At 50.9% G+C, this 10734-nt stretch overlaps 1 protein-coding gene across 2 annotated transcripts; it reads left to right on the forward strand.

The window, feature by feature from the left end:
• Positions 1-9847, forward strand: LOC100492514 (myb-related transcription factor, partner of profilin). 2 transcript variants are annotated; one of them, XM_031904370.1, is made up of 8 exons: positions 1-215; positions 2480-2602; positions 3766-3867; positions 4426-4506; positions 5486-5920; positions 6996-7157; positions 8989-9063; positions 9201-9847. In XM_031904370.1, the coding sequence occupies exons 2-8, from the start codon at positions 2524-2526 to the stop codon at positions 9698-9700; spliced, it is 1434 nt and encodes a 477-aa protein (XP_031760230.1). In that variant the 5' UTR covers positions 1-215; positions 2480-2523; the 3' UTR covers positions 9701-9847. The 2 variants fall into 2 exon arrangements, with proteins under 2 accessions (XP_031760230.1, XP_031760231.1); XM_031904371.1 differs by lacking the exon at positions 1-215 and adding an exon at positions 1992-2272.
• The last annotated feature ends 887 nt before the right edge of the window (positions 9848-10734 follow it).

Here is a 10734-nt window from a genome sequence, read left to right on the forward strand (position 1 = left end):
AAAGGCCTGGATACCTCCCCAGGGGCGGAGCTGAGAAATGTCACTTCTCTTCCCCCCCCCCCAGCCCAGAATAGAGCTGAGGTGTGAAGGGGAAACTGTGAGGAATCGGCAGGGATTTGTGTCCTACTGCTTCTACTGCAACTCTTTGTCTCCTTCTTCCCCTGTGTCCCTGGCATTGTCCCCCCTGCACTCACATCTCCAGCCTGGGCTACTGGGTAAGTGCTTTTCCCTCCTCCTCCTCCTCCTCCTCCTCCTCCCTGCACTGTCTGTGGGACTGGGGGTTAATCCCGCTGCAGGGGCCGATAGAGAGGGGCGGCTGTGGGACTGGGGGTTAATCCCGCTGCAGGGGCTGATAGAGAGGGGCGGCTGTGGGACTGGGGGTTAATCCCGCTGCAGGGGCTGATAGAGAGGGGCGGCTGTGGGACTGGGGGTTAATCCCGCTGCAGGGGCCGATAGAGAGGGGCGGCTGTGGGACTGGGGGTTAATCCCGCTGCAGGGGCTGATAGAGAGGGGCGGCTGTGGGACTGGGGGTTAATCCCGCTGCAGGGGCCGATAGAGAGGGGCGGCTGTGGGACTGGGGGTTAATCCCGCTGCAGGGGCTGATAGAGAGGGGCGGCTGTGGGACTGGGGGTTAATCCCGCTGCAGGGGCTGATAGAGAGGGGCGGCTGTGGGACTGGGGGTTAATCCCGCTGCAGGGGCCGATAGAGAGGGGCGGCTGTGGGACTGGGGGTTAATCCCGCTGCAGGGGCCGATAGAGAGGGGCGGCTGTGGGACTGGGGGTTAATCCCGCTGCAGGGGCTGATAGAGAGGGGCGGCTGTGGGACTGGGGGTTAATCCCGCTGCAGGGGCTGATAGAGAGGGGCGGCTGTGGGACTGGGGGTTAATCCCGCTGCAGGGGCTGATAGAGAGGGGCGGCTGTGGGACTGGGGGTTAATCCCGCTGCAGGGGCTGATAGAGAGGGGCGGCTGTGGGACTGGGGGTTAATCCCGCTGCAGGGGCCGATAGAGAGGGGCGGCTGTGGGACTGGGGGTTAATCCCGCTGCAGGGGCCGATAGAGAGGGGCAGCTGTGGGACTGGGGGTTAATCCCGCTGCAGGGGCTGATAGAGAGGGGCGGCTGTGGGACTGGGGGTTAATCCCGCTGCAGGGGCTGATAGAGAGGGGCGGCTGTGGGACTGGGGGTTAATCCAGCTGCAGGGGCTGATAGAGAGGGGCGGCTGTGGGACTGGGGGTTAATCCCGCTGCAGGGGCCGATAGAGAGGGGCGGCTGTGGGACTGGGGGTTAATCCCGCTGCAGGGGCTGATAGAGAGGGGCGGCTGTGGGACTGGGGGTTAATCCCGCTGCAGGGGCTGATAGAGAGGGGCGGCTGTGGGACTGGGGGTTAATCCCCGCTGCAGGGGCTGATAGAGAGGGGCGGCTGTGGGACTGGGGGTTAATCCCGCTGCAGGGGCTGATAGAGAGGGGCAGCTGTGGGACTGGGGGTTAATCCCGCTGCAGGGGCTGATAGAGAGGGGCGGCTGTGGGACTGGGGGTTAATCCCGCTGCAGGGGCCGATAGAGAGGGGCGGCTGTGGGACTGGGGGTTAATCCCGCTGCAGGGGCTGATAGAGAGGGGCGGCTGTGGGACTGGGGGTTAATCCCGCTGCAGGGGCTGATAGAGAGGGGCGGCTGTGGGACTGGGGGTTAATCCCGCTGCAGGGGCTGATAGAGAGGGGCGGCTGTGGGACTGGGGGTTAATCCCGCTGCAGGGGCTGATAGAGAGGGGCGGCTGTGGGACTGGGTATGACTAACAGGGAATAGCTGCCCAGCAAACCCCCACTTCTAGCATCAGGCAGCCTAGAGGGTTTATAGTCTATGGGGCTGATTCACTAAAGGCTGAAAAAATTAGTGATATTAATTGCATGTGTTAAAAATATTATCACTATATATTTTGCGAATTAACGATCTACAAGGCCACTTGTCTGAATTAAGAAGCGATGTTATTAACATTATTTATGTTGCAATGACATATTTTTAAGCATTATTTTAAGGCATGCAATATATTTATGCGTCATTTCACGATATTAGCGCTCGCTGTTACGCACGTAACCGTTACTTTCTGAAAACTACTGTTCCGAAAATTCCCATTTCCCTGCAAACTGGAGGCTGCACCACCCTAGGGTGATCACATACTTCAAACAATCCGACTGCAGACTCCATCTTGTCCCCACAGCCAATCACCAGCTGCCATGTTCTTCAGTAACGCCTACTCCTGGGAGGCGCTAAGTTTCACAGTAATTATCGCCATATTCTTTTAACACTTCAAATATGTCTGTAAGTCATGTGTTAGTATTATTTCTATGCGATAATTACCTCGATGCCATGGAAATAACGCTTTGTGATAATGCTTTTTTTTTTCTAACACTTTTTAACGCAAAAAACTTTATGCGTTAACGATCTTTAGTGAATTGGCCCCTATATGTTGTTTCCCACACACACAGGCTGCTCCCTCAGAAGCATCTCCGGCTCCTCAGACAGACAGTGAATGTGGAACAAAAGCACTCGCCCTACCTGCGCAGCCAGAGGAGCACCCCGCAGAACCAACATGGAGTCGTACATATTCTGTGAGTAGATATTTACCTTGGGGGTGGGGAATATTAGTGAGGATCAGGGGGGCACAGGGGGGACAATCATCCCGGGCCCGGCCGTGCTAGAGTTTTCTTAGCTCGGGCCCCCTTTAATCAAGTCCGGGCCCTGTCTTTAGTTGTGTCCTTCGCTATGTGCTGCGGCTCCCCGCTACATCTGCGCTTTTATATGGTTGCGTCCGTGCGTACTGATGTCACACGCATGGGGTGCGACCTTATAAAAGCGCAGAAGTAGTGGGGAGCCGCGGCACATAGCGAAGGACACCACTGGAGCCGGAGGAAGCAGGAGGCCACTGGGGGGGAGGGAAGGGGGAACTGGAAGATGCTTGGGGGCCCTGGGGGAAGCTGAAGGATGCTTGGGGGGGCTGAGGGAAGCAGGAGGATGCTGGGGGGAGCAGGAGGATGCTTGGGGGAGCCAGAGAATGCTTGGGGGGCCAGGGAGGAAGCAGAAGGATGATGGGGGGGAGCAAGAGGATGCTTGGGTGGGCCTGGGGGGAGCCGGAGGATGCTTGGAGGGCCTGGGAGGAAGCAGAAGGATGCTGCGGGGGAGCAGGAGGATGCTTGGGTGGCCTGGGAAAAAACAGGAGGACGCTGGGGGGGAGCCGCAGGATGCGGAAGGAAGCAGCGGGGAACAGGCCATAGTATGAGTAATTTGGGGGAGGACCACCAATGTTTTAATGGGCCCTGGGCTGGCTAGCAATGAGTTAGGGGGTACCTGCCCTGGCACCAATGCAAAATGTAACCCCTGGCCACCAATGTTTTAGGGGGGCCCTGGCTACCAAAGTTTTAGGGGGCCCTGGCTACCAATGTCTGTATGTCCTGTGTATTGATGGGAGGGGTCATTGGGGGAGGGGCCATTGGGGGTGTGGGAGGAGGGGAGGCCCAGAAAATGTTGTTGTGAGGGGCCCCGTAATTTCTGATGGTGGCACTGGTTAGGATCACTGGGCTGTATTACCCTGTACAACATGAATACAGTGCGCCCCCATGGAGAAGTATATGAATAACATTTTGCTTATACATTATAACTTTCCCTTTAAGGCTGTTAGACAGGAAGCACTCTTGCCTGTGTATTGTGGCCAATACGATCTTTTCTACTCTGGTATCATGTGACAAGCACTCATTTTATTCCCTCTTGTTCCCAGCATCTCCGGAGATTAAAATAAGGAGGATAGAGGTGAAGTTGGAGAATGAGGAGCTGGGGAGTAAGCACCATGCCATCCCAATAAAGAGGGAAATGGATTCTGGTGAGTGATGTCTGTACTACAGGAACCATTTTGCTTTACACAACATAAGTTTAGGAGAAATGATTGTTCAGAAGCACACGTGGGCTAGAGCCATAATGTGGAGCTGAAGGGAGTGATCCACAGAGAGTGTGGGATACATCCACAGATAGGGTAACAATGCCAGCGCTACACATTAGAACTGCTTTCAGCTAACCTATTGTTTCTCCTACTCCCATGTAACTGGAGGAGTCCCAAGCCGGACTTGGATTTCTTACTATTGAGTGCTATACTGATACCTACTGGGAGCTGCTATCTTGCTCCCTTCCCATTGTTCTGCTGATCGGCTGCTGGGGGTGAGGGGGGGGGGGATATCACTCCAACTTGCAGCGCAGTAGTAAAGTGATTATCAGACCACAAATCACATGACTGAGGGCACCTGGAAAACTAAAAATATAGCTAGCCCCATGTCATGTTTCTAAATTAAAAAAAAAAATGTGCAAGTTCTCTGCTCTGCAGGTACAGGTATGTGCATGTTGGCAAGGTCTGTCTCTTACTGCTCTAACCCCCTCTTGCTGGCAGGTTACACAGACAATGAACCAGAAATATTACAGATAAAGGTAGAAGAGGAGGAACTGGAAATGTTCCCTACAATAAACAATGGTAAGTAGTCCAGCCAATACAGTAAGGCAGTGATCCCCAACCAGTGGCTCTGGGGCAACATGTTGCTCCCCAACCCCTTGGATGTTGCTCTCAGTGCCCCCAAACCAGGGAGTTATTTTTGAATTCCTGACTTGGGGGCAAGTTTTGGTTGAATAAAAACAAGATTTCCTACCAAATAAAGCCCCCTGTAAGCTGATAGGGTGCATAGAGGCCCCTAATAGCCAATCACAGCCCTTATTTGGCTCCTCCATGAAACTTTATAATGCTAGTGTTGCTCTCCACTTCTTTTTACATTTGACTGTTGCTCACAAGTAGTAAAGGTTGGGGATCCCTGCAGTAAGGGAATGACGTTCATTCTCTGTGCTGTTTGTGTGTGTGTATATATATATATATATATATAATATACACAGTATATGTATATATCCTTATAAACAGTGCTTAGTGATGTCATCAGTTATAATCGGAGCCTAGTGATGTAATTTCTGTCACATGACCCACTAAAACTTGTATATTACAATAAAAAGTATCCCCTTCAGCCTCATCCCTTTATGACATATTTATTGTATATTAATCCATTTACTACATAATATACAGTTGGGTCATTTCCCTATGGGATCAAACTGTAAACTATATCCTTATAAACAGTGATTAGTGATGTCATCAATTATAATCGGAGCTCAGTAGAAAGTACAGACATATAACGGGGCGTTTGGGGGTGGGAAATGTTGGACTCAACCAGTGGGAGGTTCCTTTGGGCTCATGCAAGTTCATCCTAATTGGAAACGATCCCCCATATGTAATTAAAGGCACTAAGTTTGCCCAGGAGCAGTAACCCATAGCAACCAATAAGATGTTTACATTTGCACAGGTGACCAGTAAATGCTACCTGCTGGTTGGTTGTTATGGGTTACTGCTCCTGGGCAAACTCAGTGCCTTAATTACATAACCCCCTACTATTTTTTTTTCTCTCTGAGTGCAGAGAAGGATGGGCATCGCGGGCCTGTGATTCGGAACCAAAGGGAGAGAGTGGTTGGCACCTCAGGGCGGGCTGCCCGCTTCTCTTCTGGGGAGAACAATGCGCTGATGGACAAGATTGTGCAACATTATGACTACATCATTGGGAAGGGGGCAGCCCGAACCCCCGCCTGCAGGAAGAAGGCAATATGGGGGGAGATTAGAGACGCTGTCAACTCTGTCAGCAATTTCCAGCGCTCGGTCGCCAACTGCAAGAAGCGCTACCAGGACATTAAGCGGCTCCTGAAGAAGAAGCTCTCGGCTGCCAGGAAACAGATCCGGGGATCAGGCGGGGTCCCGCCGCAGTACCTGGGGCTCTTTCCGTATGAAGAACAGCTGCACCAACTGCTGGGTCTAGAGCTGGAAGGAGGAGACAGGGATTGGGACATCGATCACCCTGGTAAGCACAAAACTGCAATCAGTAGCCTGTAGCCTTTACATGTTGTGGGCCTACAACTCCCAGCACCCACAATAGCCTTCTAATCTTAAAGGAGAAAGGTACAAACTCAGTAGCTTTATCAGAAAGGTCTATGTAAATACAGTCATAAGCACTCACAGTAATGCTGCAGTCCTCTATCCAAAGAAACAGGATTTCTTGTCTCTTTTTTGTAAACATGATGTTCCAGTGTCTGGGCCAGAGTCTGCTCAGTTCTCTCCTCTCTCCCCTCCCACCAGAATGCTAAGAACTCCCTCCCCCCTCCCCTAGGATTGTGTGATCTCAGCTATAACAGCTAGAGCTGCAGCAGGAAGCTACCTAAAATGGCAGCTGCTATCTTACGCAAACAGAGAAAGCTTCTTAAGCTCTTTACTCAGGTATGGTAATGGTTTCTGCAGAATAATTATAGGGTTCTAACTGGCACTAATGTGGCTAATCTATTGGCAGTAAAATGCCTTTCCTTCTCCTTTAATCTTAAAGGAGAAGGAAAGGCTAATAAAAAGTTAATCTCAAGCTGCAGGCATACCTTCAGTTGTCTCAATAGTGCCCTTAAGTCTCCCCAAATTTCACCTGTTCAGAAGATCTGAAGCCAAACGGGAAGAAAAAATGCTGAGCTGTGTAAAGAAAGTTCCCATAATGCCTTGCTCCTGCACAGACACCCAGACCAAGTGAACATGCTCAGTTAGTCAGCTTCCTGCTGATTGGCTCAGATCCACGTTCCTAAGGGGGGGAGTGAGTTCTTAGCATTCTTGAGGAAGGTGGGAGCAGGAGAGAGCAGAGAGCTGCGTGTCTGTGGCACAGGAATTAGACACAAGAAATCTTTTGATAGAGTGCAGCGTTTCTGTGAGTGCTTATGGCTGTACTTACATAGACCTTTCTGATAAAGCTACTGAGTTTTTACCTTTCCTTCTCCTTTAATCGCCTTCCCCATTCGCCTGTCCTGGAGGGGATACTGACATTCTGTTGTGCCGCTGTCATCTAAAATACACACTCAGTTGCTTAGAGGAGAGGGTCTAACATGATATTTTATCACCAACAGAAGTGGGGGGACCCTCAACGCGCTCTCGTGCAAGAATTCGCCACAACACCCACCCAGGAGGAACGGTGATATCTCCTCAGCGTGTGCCCCCGGGCAGACTGTCCCCCCTGGGGCCAGACACAGAGGCCTTTGAAGGAGATGACTCTTCCTCTGAGGATCCCTGTAAGTCAATGGCAGTCAGACTTTTACAGTCCAAGCCCCACTGGGAGGTCCAACTCTTTGGCCCATTGGATACAGATGTGGAAGAGTATTGGTCATTCACTTATATTTCCACGAATAGCACAGAAAATATCTAGCAAAATGTTCACCCCTAATCTCCCCCTAACTGACCTTTGCCACTGCTGTAAGTTTTTGCTAAATATTTCAATTGGTAACTGTCAATTTTCCCGCCACCACTAGGTGGCACCCCAGAAGTATACTCATTGATGTTCCTTTAAAGGGAAACTATACTTAACCAACAGTTTGTATTAAGTGACCTATTAAAGAATCTCACCATACTGTTATATATATATCAGTAAATATTGCCCTTTTACATCCTTTCCCTTGAGCCGCCATTTAGTGATGGGCTGTGTGCTCCCTCAGAGATCAGCTGACAGGAAGTGATGCAGCTCTAACTGGAAGTAGTGTGGGAGCAAAAGGCAGAACTCTGCCCATTCATTGGCTGATGGGGCCTAGCATGTATGTGTGCCTTGGCTTGTTTGTGTGCACTGTGAATCCTATGATCCCAGGGGGCGGGGCTTAGTACTTAAAATGGCAGTTTTCTATTTAGGATTACCCAATGGCACATACTGCTAAAGAGTATATTTATATTAAAATGGTTTATTTAGATGAAGCAGGGTTTTACATTAATGCAGTATATTTTTATAGAGACCTACATTGTTGGGGGTATAGTTTTCCTTTAAGACAAATGTACCACTATCCTGAGGTAATGAATGATGGAAACAGCACAGCCCTTGCTAGGGAGACGGTATTCACTTACCCAAGAGGTGTTTGACCATAGGAAAGAGCCCAGGAGCATGAGGGACAGAGAAATAGGAGCACCTAGGGCCAAACAATTGAATTGGCCTGATATCACCCACCTTAGGTCGGTATGTCGGGGAAAGATCTCGCCAAAGGGGCAAATCCTATAATGTACGGCCACCTTTGCCCACAGCAAGCTTTCTGTCTAACCAGCGGAAAGAGAGGGGGGCAAAGTCAGAAGAGCAGAATGTACAGTCACTAGTAAGGATCCTATAGGTTAATGCTAACCCACCCAAAGAATCCCATTGGCCAAATCTAGTCCAATCAAAGAAGTTCTGCATAGACAGCATTTACACCATGGCCTGCTAACTACTAAACCTATAGTCAAGTCATCTTTTTGTTCTGTACATCTTGCCTATACCAGAAATGTTTATATATCTGTATTATTTATGTAACACCTCTGTATTATTGGATATATTTGTGTATTACGTATCCCAATATGTTACCTGCCCTAGGTTGTCTTTCAGGTGACACCTATGGGGGTCTGGACTGACAGCAGGGGGCTGTTCCAAGATGCCATAAACAGTTACCAACTCTTTATACTGGTGTAGGCCCTTTGGAGCATTGTTTCCCCTCTGGGGCAAATTGGAGAGGCTTCAGATGGGGCTTTTTGCCTTCCTCTGGAGCAACTGGCAGTTAGGCAGGTTACATATAGGCATTATGGTTGAACGTGATGGACGTATGTCTTTCTTCAACCCAACTTACTATGTTACTATGTAATACCTAGGCCAAATTTAAATTCCAGTTCAGATCTGAACTCAGGTGTCCCTTGTAGAACTTACCTGTCATCGTTGAGTGTCTCCATCAAAATGGACCCATGTTTTATCTAAGGAGTTTGTGCAAGACCCGGTGTGGAGTCCAGATGTGAGCCCCGACCCAAGTCTAAACCAAACTCTACTGGTTTTCCCACACCTGCTTTATATCATATGTATGTTTATTACACAAGGACATTTATTATTTTGTTGTTTTCCAGCCATGTGTGTTCCTGCCGGATTTTCCCAAGTCACGGAGCCGCCGGCTGATATAGATACGGCCTCCAACCAATCAAGTGAGTGCAGATATTTAGTATCGCCAATGGTGCCAAGTTATTGGCTGTATGGAGTTTGTTCCAAGTTCTTTGTTGCTGAGCATGCTGGGTACATTCACGGATTGGGATAATAAAACGGACGTTCCGTGTTCCCTCAGGTGATGCCGAGTCGAACAGAAGAAGGTTACGAGTGGTAGACACAGCGGATACACTATCAACGTTAGCGCCTGTACTCCTCCCCAAGCGCTCGTCTGTGCGGTCAGAACCGGCGGTGGAATGTTCGCCTGGAACTACACAGAGGACGCCAGAAAGTGCAGTGGCCCCGAGCCATAGGTTGAATGAAATGCAAGCTCCTCCCCCGCCTGAGCTATGGGAGGAGACTCCGGATTCATACAAAGGCATGGGCGCTCTCATCCGAGAGGTGCGACTGTTGAGGGAAGGGCAGGAACGCTTCTTATCTCATCACCTGCAGCTCATGGAGCAACAAAATCAGATCTTCAGGCAAATGGTGGGTCTTGTTGCTGCGTGGGGTCCGGCCCCCCCTGCGCAGCCTCAGCACCCCCATTCTACATCAGAGGGGGATCATATATTTCTAGCAAGGAGATCACATTATCCTTCTCCGGCTGGGGAAGAAAACAGGAATTTTAAGCAAATGTAGGACAATGCACATTGCTCCCATAGCCCAGCCATTATTCCCGTACTGCTTTACTAATGGTTTCTAGCGCTGTATTCAGAATTTGTATCCCTGACCATTGGGGGTTCTCAGGCAAAGCCAAAATAAAGCTAAGGCTAGAGTTGCACCCTGGCTTTTGAGTTTACTTCTATGGGCAGATTTATCAAAATGTGAATTTTTTTCACGTTGCATCTAAATTTCTGCGTTTTGCCAAGTCGATTCTACGCGCCGGTGCAAGCGTATGGACTGGACCAGGCTGGATGGTGCTTGAAGGGTTAAAAGACCGTACTGTGAGGGGAAGAGAAGCTTCTCTAAACCAGTTATGGGCAACAACAAGCTATCGAGTTATGCCAATTACCCCCACCTCAGCCCCACATACCAATTACTGCCAGGCACATATCAGCCCCACATACAGAATACCGCCGGCCCCGCATTGGCCCCCCATACAGAATAGCACCGGCCCCGCATTGGCCCCCCATACAGAATAGCACCGGCCCCGCATTGGCCCCCCATACAGAATAGCACCGGCCCCGCATTGGCCCCCGATACAGAATAGCACCGGCCCCGCATTGGCCCCCCCATACAGAATAGCGCCGGCCCCGTATCGGCCCCCCATACAGAATAGCGCCGGCCCCGTATCGGCCCCACATACAGAACAGCGCCGGCCCCGTATCGGCCCCCCATACAGAATAGCATCGGCCCCCCATACAGAATAGCGCCGGCCCCGTATCGGCCCCCCATACAGAATAGCGCCGGCCCCGTATCGGCCCCCCATACAGAATAGCATCGGCCCCCCATACAGAATAGCGCCGGCCCCATATCGGCCCCCCATACAGAATAGCGCCGGCCCCGTATCGGCCCCCCATACAGAATAGCGCCGGCCCCGTATCGGCCCCACATACAGAACAGCGCCGGCCCCGTATCGGCCCCCCATACAGAATAGCATCGGCCCCCCATACAGAATAGCGCCGGCCCCGTATCGGCCCCCCATACAGAATAGTGCCGGCCCCGTATTGGCC

This window comes from Xenopus tropicalis, chromosome 6 (assembly GCF_000004195.4).
Source record: "Xenopus tropicalis strain Nigerian chromosome 6, UCB_Xtro_10.0, whole genome shotgun sequence".
Classification (NCBI taxonomy): Eukaryota; Metazoa; Chordata; class Amphibia; order Anura; family Pipidae; genus Xenopus; species Xenopus tropicalis.